This window comes from Plecotus auritus (genome assembly GCF_963455305.1).
Source record: "Plecotus auritus genome assembly, chromosome: 8".
NCBI lineage: Eukaryota > Metazoa > Chordata > Mammalia > Chiroptera > Vespertilionidae > Plecotus > Plecotus auritus.
This window is the reverse complement of record NC_137782.1, coordinates 88,377,276-88,399,367: the sequence shown is the minus strand read 5'-3', so window position 1 is coordinate 88,399,367 and position 22,092 is coordinate 88,377,276. Positions and strand designations below refer to the sequence as shown.

Here is a 22,092-nt window from a genome sequence, read left to right as displayed (position 1 = left end):
GGACTTCGTTCATGCCACATTTTCCAGCATTTTGAAAAGTGACATATAGTGAGTGCTCCTTTATTAGATTAATGTTGCAACAAACACTCATACTTTTGCTGGTACATCAGGATAAAGTCTTTGTAGTGGTATTGCTGGATCAATAGAGATGTGCTTAAAATGGATAGTTATTGACAAATCACTGTCAAAAGAGATTGTACTGGCTTAGGATTCTCCAGCATTCTTCAGAGAGTGCCTGTTCTCCCACAGCCAGTCAACCTGAGTATTATTACTTCGTTGGAAATGCTATTTGGTGAAAAACATTTCTGGGTGTGTGTTTTTTTCAGCTGCACTATTTTATTATTTTTAATTTTTATTTTTAATTACAGTTTACATTTAGTATTTTGTATTAGTTTCAGGTATACAGCATAGCAGTTAAACAAACATTGCTATTTTAATTATTTTTCTTTGAACGAAATAACTACACATACATAGTTCTTCAAATTTTTTATTCATCTTTTTCCTCTTTTTGAATTATATTTTTATTTTGATTTCTACAAGCTCTTTTAATTTAGAGAATTATCTTGTTCCTGTTTGACTTCTGATTATACAATAATTTTGCTTTATTTTTAAATATTTTGTGTAGTGCAGTTTATATTTTAATAGTCTCGGAATGGATTTTTTAAATCAAAATGAAATTTAGCCCTGGCCAGTGCGTTTATCAGTTGGTTGACCATCATCCCATGCACAAGAAGGTCCTAGGTTCAATTCAAAGTCTGGGCACATGCCTGGGTTTCATTGAAACATCAATGTGGGTGAAACTCACCCCTGGTAGGAGTGTGCAAAGGGCAGCCAAATCAATAAAAACATTTTTAAAAAGTGAAGTTTAATGAAGGAAACAACTTGTCAGATTCAGTCACATTAACGAATATCTGCTCAGCTTGATTCCTTTCGGCTATCTCACCATCAGGTGGTATGGGTGCTTTGAAGTGGGCTAGAGAAGTGACTTTGCTTTGAAGTGTGTATCTTTCAGCCCATCAGCTAGAATCAACATTTTACTTGTTTGGGCTTGTAAGCGCATGCCCAAGTTTAAGCACATTGGGAAGCTGAAGTGATACTTCTTACTCCTGGAAAATTGATAAGGCTGAGTTTTCTTTCTGGAAGTTTGCTGGGGCTCAATTTCTTAAGCTTTAAACAGTGGAATGTGTTTTTTGGTTGACTTCCTTGCATATTACCTGAAGAAGGACCAAGAAGAAACAGAATGTTGTGTGTGAAAGTTTGGCATTGTCTCATTTTCTTTCCCCTTAAATTCCCAATAAAGTTAACAAAAAGAATGTTTTTTAAAGGGGGTAGTGACGGGCATGATTCTGATTTCATGTACATCCAAGTATTATGCTGGCTTGTTTTTAGAATAGAAACTATCCCATAAAGACAGTGGAGAGCAGCAGAAAGAGGTTAATTTTGAAGGATATTGAAAAAAAATCTTTTTGTTAATCCTCACCTGAGGATATTTTTTTTTCATTGCTTTTCAGAGAGAGTGGAAAGGAAGGAGGGAGGTGGGAGAGAGAAAAACATCAGTGTGGGAGAGACACATTGACTGGTTGCCTCCTGCACCCACCCCAACTGGGGTAGGGATCAAACATGAGACCCTTTACTATGCTGGCCAACGCTCTAATCACTTAATACGTTGGCCAGGGCGGATATTGAAATATTTTGTTATTCAGTGCTATTTCCTTTTATTTGCTAGTGTAGGATAATGTGTACAACTATTGAAATAGAGGTGTAAAAGATTATGTCGCCGTTCTGAAGAAGGTTTTTTTAAAGGGTGAAATTAAGTTGCATTTATTCCTGATTATGTTCTTAAAATCATTTGGGATTAAACTTTAAAAAATAATCATCCAGAGCTATGCAATCAACTTGAGCTATCTATTAAATATACTTTTGAAATAGTTAATAAACTATTTGATATTAAGGTTCCACAATTCTATTGCCAAAGTAAATAAAACTTCATATGATATACTATCATATATATTATATAAATCACTGGTTTTTTAAAAAATATGGGGTTTTTTTTTTAGAAAGATTAGAAACATCAATGAAAGAGAAATATCAGTAGGCTGCCTCCCACACGTCCCCTCCTGGGGATCGAGCCTGAAACCTGGGCATCGAGCCTGAAACCTGGGCATGTGCCCCTACCAGAAATCAAACCCATGACATCTTGGTGCATGGGTCAACACTCAGCCATTGACCCACACTTGCCAGGCTCACTGGCTTTTTTAATGTTTTCTTTGAGACAATTTTTTAACATCTTAGGATTTTATAATAACATTTTTCAGCAACATGTTGAGTTTGGAGGTGAAGTACTGAATATTTGACATTTCATTTGATAATTGAATTTTTTCTTAGTGATTACTATGGCAATAAGTTTCCACTACTGGTTAAGAATTAGTAATTTTAAAATTATTTTTGTTATAATACTGTATTCAAACAATACAAATTTAATTTTCTTATTTTAGTGGAATCGACTATGAAATTATAATCATAGATGATGGGAGCCCAGATGGAACAAGGGAGGTTGCTGAACAGTTGGAGAAGATCTATGGACCAGACAAAATTGTAAGTTGTGTGAACATTTTTCTGTCTTATCAGTTGTGTTTTTGTAGGAGAAAGATGAGAGATGAACAGTGTTTAAATTCAATCTGTCTAGAAACTGAAAAGATAAACACTTTTTGGCATTTAGATGCATTTTCGTTGTGTTTGAGATTTTACATCTTTTTGATGCATTGATCAGTAGTTTTACAGTAAAATAGTTTTTGGATGAACTTTGTTTTTATGACTGATTCTGTAGATAAGTTTTCTTGAAGGAGAAAATTAAAGCATGACATCGAATTGACAAGGAATATTATAGAACAAGGTTGCATTTGGTAATGTGGGACTTGGACTTGATCTTTCTTGCTCCCTTTCTCTAGGTGTTCTCATCCTTTCAGAAGAAAATACTGCCTGCAGCTAAAAGCTTATAACTGAGAAAGTTGACTGTTTTCATGTGAAACAGGAATGGCTTTTCAGAGTACTTGGCATTTTTATTTTTATCTGTAGAACAATCTTGTGGGAGTAGGTTGACTTTCTGAGTCTTAAACTTTAGATTTTTCTGCTGTACCTTGAAGCCTGTTCTTCTGTGGGAGTAACTTAGGCAGAGAGTTCATTTTATGACTTCATAAATTTTGTTTTTGGTCACTGGTTTGGATTTAGAAAATACATTGTAGGCATTGGGTATTGTAAGAGTTTCTTAATCTTGGCACTATTGACATCTAGGACCAATAATTCTTTGCTGTGAGAGGCTGTCCTGTATGTTGTGGGATGTTTAGCATCATTCCTGGTCTGTAGCCACTAGATACCAGTAGCTACTCTCCTTCCCAATGTGGTAACCAAAAATGTCTCAGGATATTGTCAGATGTCCCTTATGGGCAAAATTGTCCCCTCTTCCCAACAAAGAACCATTGGCATAAACATAAAGAAGTCTCTTGGAGAGCCTTTATTGATTATTTGCATCTCAAGAAATGGCCATCAGCATCATAAAAATAGTCACTGGATCTAAATATTCTTGACTAATCTAAATAATGAAATAATTTCTATTTAGTTGGAGGAGATCTTTGTTGGTGGGAAGAGTTTAAGGGAAATGTGTTACCCTTATATAGATGGTAATCTTTTCTATAATAGAGATTCTTTCTGTCTGTCTCACAGAGGAGCAACTCACAGATCTGTCATTCTCCAGTCTTCTCTGAATATCTCCTGTTGTACAGGAGTACAGAAAGAGATAACAAGTTGACAGATCTTCAGCCTCTCGCAGTGACTTCCAGTGATGATGGTAGGCTCATAGATTTGGCCAAGAGTTCCCCAGTTTCTCTTTTAGAAGTTCTGGGCCATGGCCACTGATGCACACATTATATATAGAACACTTTGAGTTATGTGCTGCCATTTAATCTGGGAACATCAACCTGGCAATATTTTGAATACATATGTCATAGAAGTTCAGCCTTGAGGTCTAACTGATTGACTGATTTTAGGGATCGCCTATTAAATTGACATTTACAAATTCTAAAACAACATTATTCCTCAAAGCATTCCATTTTTCCCATCAACAAAATAAAATTCAAGTGCATAAGAAAATTAGCCTCTACTATCATAATTTCCATGTTGTACCAGGGAAATTCCCTGTTCATTATTTTATGACTTTTAAATTATTTAAACTAGAACATTTTTTTCAGTGTTAGACCTTGCCAGGGGTGGCACTTACTTGCTTTTAAGTGATGTATGATTGTTTAGTTGAGGGGAAAGATGGATAAAAATGGTTATTTTACTCAGATAAAGTGGTTCAGCCCAGATGCTTTGTCCAAGCTAGCCTTTTGGACTGGTTGAAATGAATGCTTCAGGAGAAAGCCGAGGAAGATTTTTTTTTTTTAACTCTGTAGTTGAAGAAATAGACAAGAGGGTTAATTCACTTCCCAAGATTCCACAGCTAACTAATAAATGGCAGAGATGGGATGATAGAAAAGTTGGAGACGTGTCCTGAACTGTTACAGGGCAGGGAGATCTGACATTGTGGAGGGCTTCAACCTTTCTTTGTTTGAATGTTTCTGTCATGTTTGATATGTGAGGTTTGTTTCCTCCCCTAACCTGAAATCAGATAAAAAAAAATCTGTGGCAGATCAGCCCAGCAGTTTTGTGCAAATTATTCTCTGCTACTATAACTCAGGTACTAATGCTTGAAAAGACAAAGGGACAAAGAATGCAGGAGCACCAGGGGCCATACTGTCACCAGTTTGATAGTCATCTCGCTTGTCTTCCTGGCCATTACTAATAACAGTATTTATGGTTACATTTTAAGGAACACAGATCATCATTGACTAGAAGGCTTTGATATGCTGCTTACGGACAGTGAGGTTGGGTCAAAGGCCACACAGCAAGAAAGAAGAAAAAGATGGAGATGGTTTTTGTTCACATCTACATCTGTACAATAAGATATGATATGTTCATTACTTTAAAACATGAAACATAACTATAGGACTAAGAGATTTGACTAATTTATTATAATAAAATATTTTGTTCATCCCCAAATACCAAATTTTCTCTAACAAAATATCAGTACCCCAATCAAATGTACAAAAACAGATAATTCATGAAATAAGAACTACACATGGCCAATGATGGGAAACAATGAGCCTCAATGATGAGTAAAGAATTGCAAAGTAGGAGCAGAGTAAAGTTAACCTTTCTTAGCTGAAGATGTATTTTTATTTTTTCTCTTCAACCCATTGATTTCAATAGTATGGTAACATAGGTTCACTCAAATACTGTTGATTCTAGTACAAATTGATAGTTTGAAGTGTCATCAAAATTTGCTATGATAAAACTTTTACAAAATGGTTTTTGTCAAGCAAATTATAATATCACATGAAGTAGTTCATAAGCAGTTGTGTTGTAAATATACTTCAGAGAGTCTGTGCCTAGCAATCTGTGAATTCACTGCTTGCTGTCATGACCCCCAACAGGTGAGCTCTATTGTGCCCTCTACTGCCCAGATTACACAGCTAATTAGCAGGTCAAAAAGGGGGAGTAGAATTAAGGGTCTAAAAGTTACGCACACTAAATGAAGAAATTTGTATTTTTCCTTATGTAAGAAATATCAAGTACATTCCTGGTGTAAAATGTAAATATTACCTATAAAACTGAAGTTGCTTTTGAGGAGCATTTCCTGATCTGCATCCCAGTCTCTTCCGCAGGGTCAAATTCAGTCAATAGTTTTGGTGTCTGTTGCCTTTTTGTGCATATATGTGTATGTGTCCACATCTTAGAACTAGGTATTATGCTGGTGTTTTTTGTTTTTAAATATGAATGCAACCTTTCTGTATCATAGTTACTTTCTGATTATGTCTTGAAGATCTTTTGTCACCAAATGATCTCATTCTGTTAACTGCTCCATAGTATTCTATCATATGCAACATGGTTTATAGTTTGTATAGACTTTTGAACAATCTGAAACTTATAAATGACAAAAGCATTTTTTCATCTGAACCAAAGAGTTTTTCTAGCTGAAATACGGGGTTATTCAGGTGAACTTTAAAAGATTGGCTTTTTCAGGGCCGAGATCAGATGGGCTCAGTATTTTTCAGTAACTGTCACAAAAATCAAATAAAACCTGACATACCTTGTTTGATTTTGTTCAGTGAATTGTAATTATTATAGACTAGAGCAGGGGTGGGCAAACATTTTGACTCAAGGGCCACAATGGGTTCTTAAACTGGACCGGAGGGCTGGAACAAAAGCATGGATGGAGTGTTTGTGTGAACTAATATAAATTCAAAGTAAAGGAGCGGAGGGGAGAGCAAGAGAACCGGATAGAACAGCTGGATCCGGCCCGTGGGCCGTAGTTTGCCCACGGCTGGACTAGAGGCCCGGTGCACGAAATTCGTGCATGGGGGGGGAGTGTTCCTCAGCCCAGCCTGCACCCTCTCCAATCTGGGACCCCTCGAGGGATGTCCGACTGCCCATTTAAATGGGCAGTTGGACCTCCCTCTCACAATCCAGGACTGCTGGCTCCCAACTGCTCGCCTGCCTGCCTTCCTGATTGCCCCTAACCGCTTCTGCCTGCCAGCCTGATCACCCCATAATCACTCCCCTGCCAGCCTGATTGATGCCTAACAGCTCCCCTGCCAGCCTGTTTGCCCCTAACTGCTCTCCCCTGCAGGCCTGGTTACCCCTAACTGCCCTCCCCTTCAGGCCTGGTCCCCCCAACTGCTCTCCCCTGCAGGCCTGGTCTTCCCCAACTGCCCTTCCCTGCAGGCCCAGTCACCCCCAACTGCCCTCCCTTGCAGGCCTGGTCCCTCCCAACTGCCCTCCCCTGCTGGCCATCTTGTGGCGGCCATCTTGTGTCTACATGGGGGCAGTCATCTTTGACCACATGGGGGCAGGCATCTTGTGTGTTGGAGTGACGGTCAATTTGCATATTATTATTTTATTAGATAGGATAGAGGCTTGGTGCACGGGTGGGGGCCGGCTGGTTTGCCCTGAAGGGTGTCCCGGATCAGGGTGTTCCCTTGGGGCATGGGGTGGCCTGGGTGAGGGACCTGTGGTGGTTTGCGGGCTGGCCACGCCTCCCCCCCCCCCCCCCCCGCGACCCAAGCAGAGGCCCTGGTATCTGGGATTTATTTATCTTCTATAATTGAAACTTTGTAGCCTTGAACGGAGCCAAACCTCCTGCTTGCTCCCTGGCTGCAGCCATTTTTGTTGGGATTTATTTATCTTCTATAATTGAAACTTTGTAGCCTTGAGTCAAAGGCCAGGGCTGCGAGAGCTTGGCTTCCTCCATCACCGGGGGCAAGTCAATTCTCCTGCTCTCTCCAGCTCCATGGCTGCCGCCATTTCTCTTGGGATTTATTTATCTTCTATAATTGAAACTTTGTAGCCTTGAGTGCAGGCCTGAGCCGGCCAAGGTGTGCGGGAAGCTTGGCTTCCTCCATTGCCAGGGAAACCCAAGCCTCCTGCTTGCTCCGTGGCCACAGCCATCTTGGTTGGGTTAATTTGCATACTCGCTCCTGATTGGCTGGTGGGCCTGGCTTGTGGGTATAGCGGAGATACGGCCAATTTGCATATTACTCTTTTATTAGATAGGATGACTGACTGTTTTGTTCTCTGTATAAGAGCTCATCGGGCAGGAATGTATTTTATCTATCTTTGTTCCTTCCCAAGACCTAGAGCAGCATGCATGTAGTAAAAAAAAAATTAACCTATCCTGGGTAACTGGAACTGAAAGTACTTTGTTTAGAGATTCACACTCTGAGACAACCTGCCAGTACACTGGCAGATGCAGCAAGGGACAAGATGTGCTCAGGTGTGTGTCTATCTGAGCCCTGTATCTAAGAAACTTAGAACAGAATCCAAAACTTGGCATCCTACCTTTTCAAAAGTTTTCAGATAAGATAAAAAGCAATTAAGTCAGGGTTTATATATGAAGCACAAAATGTAGAAAGACTAAGTAATTGAGAGGCTGTAAGAAAACCTCCTTGTCATTGGGCCAGTAGAGAATGAGATGAGGTCATTCAAGCATAAAGTCAAGATAAGTTGGAGGAAGAATGATAGCAGCATTTAAAATTACAAAGGGAATTGAAAAAAAACAAATCTGGCTACCAAATATTCCAAAAAGGTATAGAATAAGTGAGTTAGACTTGCAGTTTTCCTTGGAAGGAATCAATAGATATTGTTTAAAACGATAAATCAAGAGACAGATATAAAACATTGTTCACATCGTTTCCAAGCATCAGAAAAACGAAAAGTATAAAATTTGGCTTTTATTGTGAGGATGGGGCGAGAAAAAATGTTGCTTTTCCTTAAAAGCTGTTACATTATTTGATTTTTTGCTAAATGCTTTCTTTTTTTTTTTTGGCAAAAAAATGTTAAGTGTACTCTGCTCTAAGATCTATAAAATATAGCTATGTTTCTGTTAAAATGAGTAGAACTTTGAATAAAAAAGAGTTTTTAGTAGTCAGGTTTTTTATTATTTGTGTCAAAGTGTTCTTTCTTATTCTTACAGCTTCTAAGACCACGGGAGAAAAAGTTGGGACTAGGTAAGTAGAACCTCTCACCGGTCACCTGCTTTTTGACTTGGCAGATTGTTCATTGTGTATTTTGTTTGGAACAGGGCCAAAATACAGTAACTCCCTATAAGGATTTTTAATGATCTTAATGACATTTAAATGGTTTGAGTTGCCTGTATCAGTCAAGGTCCACTTGGGAAAACAGAACCACCACAAGTCTTTCAATATAGCGAATTTAATACAGAGAACCTGGTTACACAGGTGAAGGAGTTGCTGAGAAGCCCAATGGAATAGTGAAGCTACTCAGGGATTAGTAATAGCTGGAGGTTCCTACCACCCCAAGATGGAGCAGCAACCCAGGCTGCCCAGAGGAAGCTAGAATGATGAAGTTGGTGATACCCAACTGGAGTTGGAGTCATTGAGGATATGCAGTCAGTGCAGGGAGGCAGAGTAAGAGAGGGAGGCCACTTGACCTTCCCCTTCTCTCCTCTGCCTCTCAAAGCTGTTTGGAAGCCAGTTGACAAGCCAACCTGGGAAATAAGTTACTTACCTGCCAAGTCCTTGAGGAATTTTTAGGTCTGAAGATGCTAAATATTTGCTAGCTGTGCCTTTGGCCCCAAATATCAGAGCAGGGCTCTACTGTACCAGGCTTCCTACAGTGTAGAAGACACTGACAAGGGAAGCTTTTTATGGAAATGGGACGATGAGAAGAGCAGAAGCAGGGAAGCTTGGTAAGGAGGGGTCGTCAGAAGATGGTACCTTGGACTAATGTAAAGTTCACGACAAAGAATGGAATTGAGAGATGTTTCTTATTGAGAGTAAATAATATCTAATTATACTAGATCAGGATCATCTTTAGAGGACTAACGTATGCTTTTCAGTGCTTAACAATTGCTTCTCTGTTCAGATGTTGTATATGTAAGCATTTCCGGTGATTTTCTTTAATGGAGATAAATATTTTCATTTTTAGGAACTGCATATATACATGGAATGAAACATGCCACAGGAAACTACATAATTATTATGGATGCTGATCTCTCACACCATGTAAGTGGCATATTTCTTTATTAGTGATTTATGATTGCCTTAGCCTATTTTACTGACTTACTGTTTATTCTTTCTAAATTTCAGCCAAAATTTATTCCTGAATTCATTAGGTAGGTAATTCTAATATTTGAAAAAAATACACGATTCAAATCATTTATCTTATATTGATTTTGGTCTTATTTTTGTTTTTCATTCTTTATTAATTGAAAAATAAACATGCTATTTTGTTAGCTATCAAAAATAAAATCAACATATAGATTTGAGACTCATGAGTATATAGTATGTGACTAAATGATGTGTTTTAGGAGCCCTGAAGAACTGATCAACAAATAATTCCTTTTTTATCTAGATTATTCCAGACTACAGAAAAAGGCAGTAGGTGACTTCCTGTTAAATGGAATTAAGCCCTAGATCATAAGGGTGAAACCTCATGAACATTTATTCAGGAATGCTAGAGTGGTTCATCTTTAGGAATTCATCAACGTAATTTATAACATTAACAACAAAAATAGTGTGATTAAGTCTGTAGATGATAAAGTTTGATCAAATTCACCAGCCATTTCTAATAAAAACTTTATAAAGTACAAATGGAAGGAAACCACTTAAACATGATAAAGAAAACCCAGGCCTACTACAAATGTTTTACAAAATGGTGAAATGTGGAATCATTTCTAATTCATCAAGATAGGCATACCAGCTAACATTAAGCATGAATATTTTACATAATACTTTTAAGTAAGAATTTAGTATAAAATATAACACAGAGGGGAAAATCCACAGGTTTGTTGTTTTTTGTCCCTCAAACTGCTGTGTGATCTGGTCCCTGCCTCCCTTTCTGAACTTACCTTGTGCCTCTCCCCTTTCCTCTTTCTACTGCAGGCATACTCCTTCCATATCTGTGCTCATATGATGCTATGTTCCCTTTGCCTGCAGTGCTCTTTGCCTGCTCCTTAGTGGTCAATAATTTCCCATCCTTTGATCTCTGCATTGAATCACCTCAGAGATAACATCTCTGCTTATATCTCCAATACACAAAGCTCCTTTGACTTGATAAAGAAATAGAAAAAGTGGTGTAGGAAACAGGAAAGATGCAAACAGGCCATATGTACTGGTAAAAGAAATTCAAATGGCAAATAAACCTAAGAAGATAGTCACCCTAGGTCGGATGTAGTCAGGGAGAGGCAAATTAAATAACTGCAGCCCAACCTGTGTGGCTCAGTAGTTGAGTGTTGACCTATGAACTAGGAGGTCATGATTCGATTTTCAGTCAGGGCACATGCCCAGGTTTCAGGCTCAACCCATTTGGGGGGCATGCATCATCATTGATGTTTCTATTTTTCTCTCCCTCTCCCTTCCTCTCTGAAATCAATAAAAATATAATTAAAAAATAAAATAATTAACTATGTTGTTATTACCCATTAGTTTATTAAACTTAAAAACTTAATTCAGCAATACATCTAGCACCAATAAGACTGTAGAAAATGAGCACACTCAAATATTGCAGGAAGAAGTGAGTTGCTACATTTTTGGAAAGTAATTTCTATGGTGAGATCTGTTAGGATTATTTTAGCAATTCCATTATGTTCTACTTTGTGTAGTCTAAGCAGCAGGCTATACTATTTATTGTGCTTGTGCTCTTGGAAATCAGGGCACCCATCATGGAAACAACCATATGAGAATACGGGTTAAATATTCTATGAAATATTTTTGCAGCTATTAAGAAGAATGGAGACCCTGGCCCATGGGAGTCGGTGGTTAGGGTGTCGGCCCGGGTACCAAAGAGTCTCGGATTTGATTCCTGGTCAAGGGCACGTACCTAATCCTTGGCCCTAGCTGGGGCGTGTGCAGGAGGCAACCAATTGATGTGTCTCTATCACATGTTTCTCTTTTTCTCTCCCCATCCTTTCCTCCCTTCCAGTCTCTAAAAAACAATGGAAAAAATATCCCTGGGTGAGGATTAACAACAACAACAAAAAAGAATGGGGAAATTCTCTGTTGACTTTGTAGGGATATCCATGATTCCATGATCTGTATTATCAAGTGACAAAAAGCAAGTTGCAAAACGTACTTTTTTGGGATTCCAAATTTGTAAAAGTGACATAAAACACTATAGGGAGTCCTGTCTTTGAGTTGTCTTTCTGTAAACAAAGAAAGATCTAGAAGGTTGCCAGGCTGTTTTAGCATTGTTTACTTCAGGTACAAGAACAGAAATGCAGGGGGATTGTGTGAATTTAATTTTATTATTACATTTTTGGATGGTTTCAAATTGTGCAGTCAGCAAATGTACTGTTTTAAATATCAATGAAGGAAGAAAAGGATCAAGTTTGAAAAGCTTATTTTGAAAGATCTTTCAGTAGTAGTAATAATTCATCTATTGCCTTGGCATTGTTTTTCCTAGATGCAAGTCTTGACAGTTCTGTTTGTGTAACTCTTAAAAGTAACTATTGAAAGCCCAGTAGCTTTCTCTAATTGACAGCTAATTTATTTGTTCTACAGGAAGCAAAAGGAAGGTAATTTTGACATTGTCTCTGGAACTCGCTACAAAGGAAATGGAGGTGTTTATGGCTGGGATTTGAAAAGAAAATTAATCAGGTATATACATGTGCTATGATTACTGTTTTTTTAGTATAACTACTATAAATATGTTTATAACAGGTATTTAGGTTAAATTACCATACTGCCTTGGTATTTGTGGGATCAGAGTATTAACTTCCAATAAATATTTCCAGATAGCTTCTTACCTACAATTTTTCCTATGATTATTTTATTTGGGGTATTTTTCACTAAGGAAAATCAACATAAACCTTTGAACCTTTGGTAAAAATGGTATGATTCAGCACAAATTTATCCTCTGGACCTTCAGCTTTGATTTTAAGTGAACTATTCATCTATATTTTGGGACTATTAAGGTAGTTTTCCTAATGTATTTTTTATCGTTTTAAGTAAATAAGACACTTAATTATTTCAACTTTTTTTAAGGAGTATAAAGTAGTGAGGCTTTGTAGTCAGACCTGGGTTAAAATCCTGACTGTGTCATTTAATTATCTGTCACCTTGCATGTTTTCCTAAGCTTTACTTTCCTCATCATAAAATAGAAATGAAACCTACTGTTTCATTTTCTATTGCTGTATAACAGACCATCCCAAAGCTTAGTGACGTAAAACGACGACATTATTTCTTCTGGTTCTATGGATTGGCTGGTGGTGGGTCCTCTGCTGGCTTCACCTGGGCTCATTCATGCAGCTTCCTTCAGCTGGAGAGGCAGCTATGCTAGAAGATCCAAGTAGCCTCATTCATCCAATCAGTAGTTGATGATGGTTATTGTCTGCATGTGGCCCCTCACCTTCTGGAAAGCTATACTAGCTTCTTTACATGGCGTCCTAAGGGCAGCGTCCAACAGTACCAAGGCTGCAGGCATAAGGCTTCTTGAGTCCTAGGTTCTGGGACTAATTCTTGGTCAAGGCAAGCCCACAACCAAGGGGTGCAGAAATAGAATGGAAGACCCGCAAAGAATTTTTGGCCATTAGTATTTTTTTTTATCATCTACTTCATTTCTGTTGAAGATTCTGTTAATCTCAAGTTTGCCTCTTAACTGTGAATCTTGGGCAAGTCATTTAAAACATGTAAGTGCCTCAATCTTCAGAGAAATGAGGGGTTGGATAAAACAGTCGTTTTCAATCCTGCTAAACATTGGAATCATGTAGGGAGAAAATTACAACTGCTCCCTATTCATCCTCCCTTTCTCGTGCACACACACAATGCAGACCGTTTGAGTAGCTCTCATAGGTGGGGCCAAAGCATCAGTATTTTCCACAGACTTCCCAGGTGACTGACTATACTGCAGACAAGGTTGAAACCAACAGCGACCTCTCAGGCCTCTCTGATTTCGGTCCATTAAAACTGTTCTTGCCAAAACCGGTTTGGCTCAGTGGATAGAGCGTCAGCCTGCGGACTGAAAGGTCCCAGGTTCGATTCCGGTCAAGGGCACGTAACTTGGTTGCGGGCACATCCCCAGTAGGAGGTGTGCAAGAGGCAGCTGATCGATGTTTCTCTCTCATCGATGTTTCTAACTCTCTATCCCTCTTCCTTCCTCTCTGTAAAAAATCAATAAAATAAAATAAAATAAAAATTTTTTTAAAAAAACAACTGTTCTTAAAATTAGGGAGTCCCAATCAGAGACAGTTTACAGCTTTTAGTTGAATCATTTAGTTGTAAATGTTATTAGTTGTTCATGTCTGAGCTGACTTAAAGTATAAACTCCTGAGAAAGATTGTTATCACTTGTGCAAGGTCTCATTTATATGGTCCAGAACCAGAATTTGAACCCAAGTCTGTCTGACTCTTGCTGCACTTTAAGAGACCCCTATTTAAAAATACATTACCTTAAATACATGCAGATACACTCACACACACAATATGTAGATATATATACTTAAATTTCTTTGATTACATATACATATTGGGGGAGGGGAGGACTATGCCCTGGAATTTTTTTTGTTGTTGCTTTTAAAACAAATTTAAGGGGTGGGGGTGTTTTTGTTAAACATCCCAGCTATATTCCTGTGTTACATTTTTTAAAATATGTTTTTATTGATTTCATAGAGAGGAAGGGAGAGGGAGAGACATCAGTGATTAGAGAGAATCATCAATGGCTGCCTCCTGCATGCTTTCCCTCCCCCGCATCCCCACTTGGGGATCCAGCCCTCAGCCTGGCATGTACCATGACCTGGAATTGAACTATGATCTCAACCACTGAGCTACACCAGCTGGGCCCGTGTTATTTATATAAAAATCATCTTTCCATGAGAGGGCCTTGGTGGTTACCTTGGCTGTGGAAACTTATCTCCAGGCTGCCCTAGAAAAGTTGTTGTTTTTTAATATGAGCACAATAAAATAGCTGCAGTACAAAAGTCACTTTTTTCAAGAGGGCTTCACACATCTTTTTGAAATGTTAATAGCTGTTAGTCAGTAATAGCTTGTAATTGATACTTAGAGGTGTTTGAAGCAGTGCCCTAAAGTCATTGTTATGGACTCAGTGTGTCTGTTAAAATTCATGTTAGAGTACCTTACCCTGTAAGTGTTGATATTTGGAGGTGAGGCCTCTGGGGGGTAATTAGGTGTAAATGGGGTCCTCAGTGTGGGGCATTCATGGTAGGATTAGTGCTCTCTGAAGAAAAGAGGAAAGCTTGGACCTCGCCCCCTTCCCTGTGTGAGCACACTGCAAGAAGGCAGCCAGGAAGAGGTTTCACTTCCTTGGACTTCCTATCCTCCAGTAACGTGAGAAATATCTGTTTAGCCACCTACACTGGTGTTTTGTTATAGCAGCCCAAACAGACTAAGACAGTCTCAGATTGAACCTTGGACAATTTCCAGAAATTGCCAAAAACCAAAGCCCTCTTCTACTTACACACCTTCATTTTTTTTTTTTAAGCGCCATTTTTATGCAGACCTATTACCTAGTTGAAGCCACTCTCCCTTGGTGCTTATTAGAATCTGAAAAGGAAACTCCAGATCCCTCATCTTTTGCTAGCTGACAGATGTTTGAAATTCTAAATGGCTGCTGACAAATACACAAGTTAAAAATCTGCTCTCATTCATACCTAAAGTTCAAAAGAGTGATTGCTTTATAGGTTCCCTCCAAATGTTACTATTTTCTGAAAATTGAGAAACATCAGATCTCCTTGCACTGACTAAGAATTTATTTGTTCTATAAAATTAATATTTTTGTGAAATAGTGTTGCATTTATTTATGAAATTAGGATAGTATTTTTAGTACTCTTGGATGTGTTTCTCTTGTTTAGAAACTATTTTATAAAGAAAACCTGATTGTTTTATTTGACAGCCGTGGGGCCAATTTTATAACTCAGATTTTGCTGAGACCAGGAGCATCTGATTTAACAGGAAGTTTCAGGTACAGTGAAAACCTGTAATTTTTTATTTCTACTGCTTATAACTGCCTAAATTTCTTGCTTTATAATGACTTGTTTTATTTTTAAATGTGTTTTTATTGATTTTTTATTTTTTTAGAGAGAGAGAAAGGGAGAGTAATAGAGAAATAGACACATCGATGAGAGAGAAACATCATTGATCCACTGCCTCCTGCATACCCCCTATTGGGGATTTAGCCCACAACCTGGGCATGTGCCCTGACTGGGAATCGAACTGGTGATCTCTTGGTGCCTGGGTAGACACTCAACTGCTGGGCACAATGGCTTATTTTAAAGAAATGCTTTGCGTTTCTTCCGTTTTTGTCCTGGGACTCTAAAAAAGCAGACTATAGTCTTAGAAGCTGCTAATGAAGCCTACACATCTTGAAAAATATTGTGCTTTTTAAAAAGCATCAAAGGCAGGGCTCAGGTTAGTGTGCTTGTCCATATTAATACTAATATTCTGTCCATAGGAGTGCCCTCTGGGGCGCCCAAAGTGACCACTCACTACTCATTCTAAATATTGCTGTCACTGGTAATGTGCTCCAGAGAATAGCACCTCTTTCAGGAATTTTCTGCAATTTATATAAATATTTATAGCATTGTCCACAGAAAAGTTTAAAACCTTATTTATGTAGAATCTTTTCAATTACCTTGTTCTCCATTTTTTTAAATAAAATTTCTTATTTAATTGGTACAAAGCCTCCTGCTGGGTCCCTGGATTTTTTTATTTTTGTTTATTCTTGGGAGGGGGTGGTGTATGTGTTTAATATTAGACCTGCTACAGTAGATGAACTATTTTATATGACCATGCCAAATGATTAAAGCCTGCCAGATATTTGTTATTAAAACTATAAAAAGGCTTTTCATTTTCATTGAAGCCCAAACCCCATGCATTTGTTAATACTTTATATTACTTGATATTTACTTTTTCCATTGAATAATGTTGATTTTTGATTCTTCATTAGAATTCACACACTCAAATTAGGAGCTGACCATTAAAGGTAATAAGTACCTATAGTGTAACTGTAAGTCTTGAACAGCAGTTCAGAGACACTAAGAAGGTCAAAAGTGAAGGGAAATTTTTTTAATGTCTTTATTTGGTAAAATAAGAGTGTTTATGAGCCACGGACAACTGCCCTCTCCCCGTCTGCCACTTCCCCCCAAACAATGAAGAGAGGAGACATCACAAATTAGAGACCAAATATTAAAAATGAAGCCTCTCTAGAATTAAAATGTAAATTGGTTAGAAAGCAGAATTTGGTGTGTAAAAGACAGATGTATCCCTTTTGTTCCACATTTCAAGGCAAAGGAATAATGTGTTATCTGATTAAGATCACTGATTACCATGTAGCAACAATGCAAAAAGTAGTGGCACTTGCAAAATCTCTGTGCAGACAGAATGGCCAATGTGGACTTTACAGGCCATAGGCATGATGACTTTGATCGAAGATCCAGGGTGGCTCCAGGGGTTGTGGAGATAGGTAGGAGCTTTGTTTTTTGGCTTAGTTCCCCTATTGAAAGCTTTGCAGGTGCTTTCACAACTAAAAGGTGATTCATTTTAGATTCAGCAAACAATTGCATGCCAAGCACTGTCCTCATGTTTATACATTCTAATGACATGAGACTTACAGCTACAGAAAATAGGTTTAGATTCAGCAAACATTTATTGCATGCCAATCACTGTCCTCATGTTTATACATTCTAATGACATGAGACTTACAGCATCACATGGAAACGCAGCTGTGAAGAAAAACACAGCAGAGAGAGTATTGGGTGGCAGCACCTCATTGACACCAGACCATCTGGGGAATAGAGGAGGGGTGAGCTCTGGGTGTCTTTTAGAAAGAGCAGTGATTGGGTGTATTCTGTGCAAATATCAGAATAGCCACACACACACAAAAGTGAGCCTGTCGATTTCACTACTTTTAATTCTTAAATCATTAAAGCTCATTGTCCCTTCATAAGAGTAGTGATTTATTAAATACATGCTTTGTTAAAGTTCAACTTCTCATTAGATGAAGTTCCTAGTATTGAGGAGGCATGTGTCTTTTACCAAATAAAAGGGAAACCCAAAAAGGCTGCAATCTGATGTAAAGCCATTTAATAGCAAAGACCACTTGGATCCTAATTATCGTATTTATTGACTCATGGCTTCATATAAGCAGTATTACATTATTAGCCATAGTGTGGGAGAAAGGGCAGCAATAAAGAGAAAGAAATGTCTTACAAAATAATTATTTATGAGGAGTAAAATGACTTAAAGGGACAGAATTCCTAGCCAAAACCCAGTTTAAAATGTGATGCTGAAATATCCCATCATGATCATAGTCTTTCCCATAATCCCAATCTCCCTTCCCTATTTAATTAACTTTATGTGATAAATTTGTTTAGTTTCTACTGCTAAAATCCTAAAACATAAAAAGGAGCCTTAAACACAGTAGGTTGCTTAGTAAATACTTATTGCATAACTATTCTACCATCCATTTCTCCTCACTTTAGATTTATTCCAAGCTTATCCTTTTGAATTCTTATGGAACCTATGTGGGTAAAAGAGTGCAAACACTAGTTGTTCTCAGGTTCCTCTCTCTGTCACTTAATATCCACTTAAAAGCTTGAAAAGCCAAAAGAGGTAGGGTTCCCTAGAGGAAGCCTGAGAAAAAAGTGAATGTGGGTTCCAGGTAAAGCCCTTGGGCATTGTAAATCCAGGTGGCCTTTAACTGGGAAGAGAACAAAGTTATGCTAAACTGCCTCTCCTAACTTGCTCCCAAAAAAAGAGAGAGAAATTGCTGCCTTCTTATTGAGACTGTTTGGTGGTTTTATGTTTGTTGGTTTGTTTGTTTACCTAAGAGACTGAAAACAGGAAGCTCCTGATTGGGTTCAAGCACAGGACTTCCCTGCTCCTGTCTTGCTTTGTTAATCTGATGAGCTCTGTCTGGCCTACAGTCCACTACAATTAGACTGCATATTCATTCCCCCATTATAAGTATCTAACTGTGACTTCTGACTGGTGATAGCTGTGTCCAACCAGGATTGCCTCCCAGTTCCTGTCTTAACCTAGCTTAACCAACCTAATCTTGGAGGGGCTAGTGTATCCCAGAAAATTTATTTAGTAGATCTCCAGAAATAGAAGCTCATCATAAACATTTATGAGGAAACCCCTGTTAATTACTAGAGTCTTCCTTGTCATCTGGTTTATATTGTTGCTTCATCATCTATCAACTCTATTTTTCCAACTTTTGGAACAATTTCTACTCTTTCCACTTTAAAAATTAATTTTAAGAAAATTTTAAAAGTTAAAAACAAGAGGTTTTGCTTTGAATGATTTACTTTACTATATTTTTATAATTTCTGATAGTATGGTAGGAAAATAATTCTCTAAAAGATACTAAGAATTCATTTTCTAAATTATTTACAAGGTATTTCATGACCCTTCTGTTTCAGGACAAATGTTTACCAACTTATTCAAGCACTGGTGGGATCCCTAGCGGCTGTTGGCTGCCAGTAGGGGCCTCCCTCCCTTCCCCGGGCCGGCCCACCCCCTGGTCGAACTCCCGGAAGAACTCCGGTGGAGGGGACAATTTGCATACTATGCTTTTATTATAAAGGATGACTAGTAAAATTTTTAGGTCTTAAAAATACTAGTGAACTTTTTTTTTTTAATGTAATCCTCACCCAAGGCTATTTTTCCATTGGTTTTTAGAGAAAGTAAAAGAGAGAGGGAAAGACAGAGAGAAATATCGATGTGAGAGAAGCACATTAATTGGTTGCCTCCTGCACGAGCTCCAACCAGGGCCCTGGCTGGGGAGGAACCTGCAACCAAGGTACATGCCTTTGACCGGAATCAAACCCAGGATCCTTCGGTCCGCAGGCCAAACCGGCTAGAACACTAGTGAACTTTTTGAAAGGTCAGGATGCATGTAAACAAGTATATTTATCTAGGTGTTTATATATTTTTTAAAATTTCATACAGGTTATATCGAAAAGAAGTTCTACAGAAATTAATAGAAAAATGTGTTTCTAAAGGCTACGTTTTCCAGATGGAAATGATTGTTCGAGCAAGACAGTTGAATTATACTATTGGCGAGGTATGCAATTAATGGTAAATAATATGTTGCAGTACTCATAAATAATAAGGTTTAGACTTTTTATTGTAAAAAGTTTAATTTTCATAACTACCAAATAAATGTGAAAGGCTTCCAGCTGTGGAGAATGCCCATGCACTAACGGGTGAAAATTCACATCCCTTTCACAGCAATACACTTGACCTACCAAGATTAACAGAAAGGCAGCAGTCCCTTTTAAATAATTTAAAGTTACTGGTATCTTCTCCATCCTTGCCCTTTCTTCTGACCACTCAGTATTCTGGGATGAGTCTTTTCGCTGCTTTCCTCTTGCCATAGTCCACACCCACCCAACTTTAAAGTGAATGCTGAGTTCCATTGCCCATTTCCTATGAGTAAACGAAAAGCACAGGAATAGCGCGGGGGAGGAGGTAAGGGTCGGTAATATTTACAGCTAGGTCGTGAACTATTAGGGAATACTCGCCTTGTTTAACACTAGGACTCTTACTCAGAGCAAGAAGTAGCTAACTAGAATGCCACGTCTCTTGTGGAAATTAAAAAATTTTTAACTTAATACTAAAATATAATGACAGCTAAATTTGACAGACTAATGAAAAAATTAAGTGAAAGGCTATTTTACTTTGCAGTGTAATTTTTCCTTGAAATGCAGTCAAACTTGTGTAAACCAACTTAATATGCAGGATCAATGCTTTCAAACAGATGTCGATTTGGTTGATAATAGCCCATTTTTAGATAATAAAGTGCCTGTTTAATTTTAAAAAAATTCGAGGAGGTGCACAGAGTTGCTGTAAGAATTGAAGGAATTGCTTCAATTTAAAGGAATTTGCTTTCATAGGACTTAACTTGTTTTGGTTGTATTAGTAATTTTTATATGCCTGCTACGTTTCCTTTCTAATATTTTTGAAGACTGACTTAACATATATTTTTTTAACTAGGTTCCAATAACATTTGTGGATCGTGTTTACGGTGAATCCAAGTTGGGAGGAAATGAAATAGTCTCTTTCTTGAAAGGATTATTGACTCTCTTTGCAACTACATAAAAGAAAGTTACTCATTTATTTATCACGTTCATTTCAATTTAAACAGAGGAAGCCTGGTTGCTGATTTTTATAAAATGTACTCTTAGAGCATAAATCATAGGTAAGGTAAATTTCATGCAAATCTTTTTTTCTGAAGAAGTTCCATTTTATATATCAAATTAAATTAGAAAAATGAGCAGTGTTCTCAATTTTCTTTAACATTTTGCTGTATTAAGTAAGACCTACAAATAAATGCATATGGATTTTTTGCATAAAATATCGCTGCTTTCATTAGAGTATGTGAATGCAGAATTTCTTACAGGGGGAAGATCTTGAAATATTTTCTATAAAAACTATATTCTTAGCTCTTTGTACCTAATGTCAGAAGAGGAATTCTTATTCATGAAATATATATAACGACTGTTTCTGTGTGAATTGAAAAAGAAATACACACTTTTGCCCTTTCTTTTAAAATGTATTTGAAGTTTCTTAAATCAGATAAAACAATACATTTAGAGCACAGTTTTGAGTTTGGTTCTTTGCAGTTTTGAGTTTGGTGAAGCAATCCAACTGTCAAAGCAAGTCTATTTAAAATATATATTTGAATTGGAAACAACTTGACAACAGTTGATAGCATAGCTGTGTTTGCTCTTCTGAGCAATAACTTATATCAGTAAAGAAAAATATTGATGCTATTAAAGCATAAATTTAGTTGCTCTTAACATACTATATAATGATTTTTTTTCACAAAATAATTATTTGCATATTATTTCAGGACCCTCAAGAAAGCTACATCTTTAAAAAAACAAAAGTTCCTTTCTTACAGCTTTTCTTTCTGTTCAGAAAAATGATCTGATAGTTTAAATGCAGGTTAAGTTGTTTGGTAAAGCCAGCGCAGATATTCTGTTTACCTTCCCTAAAGTAGGTATTTCAAAAAAGATCAGTCTCTAACTGTAACATAGCTTTTGGATCATGAAGTATGTTTTAAATTTTTTGGGTGAGGCATACTATGGGCATATAAGCTTAAGATCAAGTTGACTTTCCTTTGCAAATAAAAGGAGGAGGCATCTCTAAGTTATTTAATAAAAAATTAGTGAACAGTATTCTTAATTACATTTCCCTGGCTTAATTTGGCTACCAAAGTCAAGAAATTTAAAGTCTGATTTTTTCATTTCCATTTCTAACAGATCCTACCAGAAATGAATACCAGAGTATTAAACCATTGGTGCCATTTTGAACATTGCCTATTCCCATAGTTGAATCCATAGGACACATTGCAGTAAGAGCCTCTACTGTTGCATTTCCCTTTTACACAGAGCTGTGCCAGGTGCACCAGGGATCCACCTTCCTCAGGAAGTAACTTCTCTCATTAATTACTAGAAAAATCATCACTGTTTTATGTAAAATTACTTTTAAGCTAATATAAAGAAATACAATATCCTTTT

General features: G+C 37.5%; 1 protein-coding gene across 3 annotated transcripts in view; it reads left to right on the top strand.

Moving 5' to 3' along the window:
• The window catches only part of DPM1 (dolichyl-phosphate mannosyltransferase subunit 1, catalytic), a 23,108-nt gene extending 1,016 nt beyond the window's left edge, over positions 1-22,092 (top strand). Inside the window, exons 2-10 of one of the 3 annotated variants that reach the window (XR_013961475.1) lie at positions 2,496-2,595; positions 8,567-8,600; positions 9,541-9,617; positions 9,702-9,727; positions 12,114-12,209; positions 15,459-15,527; positions 19,517-19,631; positions 20,564-20,768; positions 21,835-21,966. Coding sequence is in view for 1 of the 3 variants with exons in the window: in XM_080685107.1 (XP_080541233.1) it covers positions 2,496-2,595; positions 8,567-8,600; positions 9,541-9,617; positions 9,702-9,727; positions 12,114-12,209; positions 15,459-15,527; positions 19,517-19,631; positions 20,564-20,668 (622 nt within the window). In the remaining 2 variants the exon portion in view is untranslated. Of the gene's footprint in view, positions 1-2,495; positions 2,596-8,566; positions 8,601-9,540; positions 9,618-9,701; positions 9,728-12,093; positions 12,210-15,458; positions 15,528-19,516; positions 19,632-20,563; positions 21,729-21,834 lie in introns of those variants that run through there. The other 2 variants (XR_013961474.1, XM_080685107.1) reach the window with 2 other exon arrangements.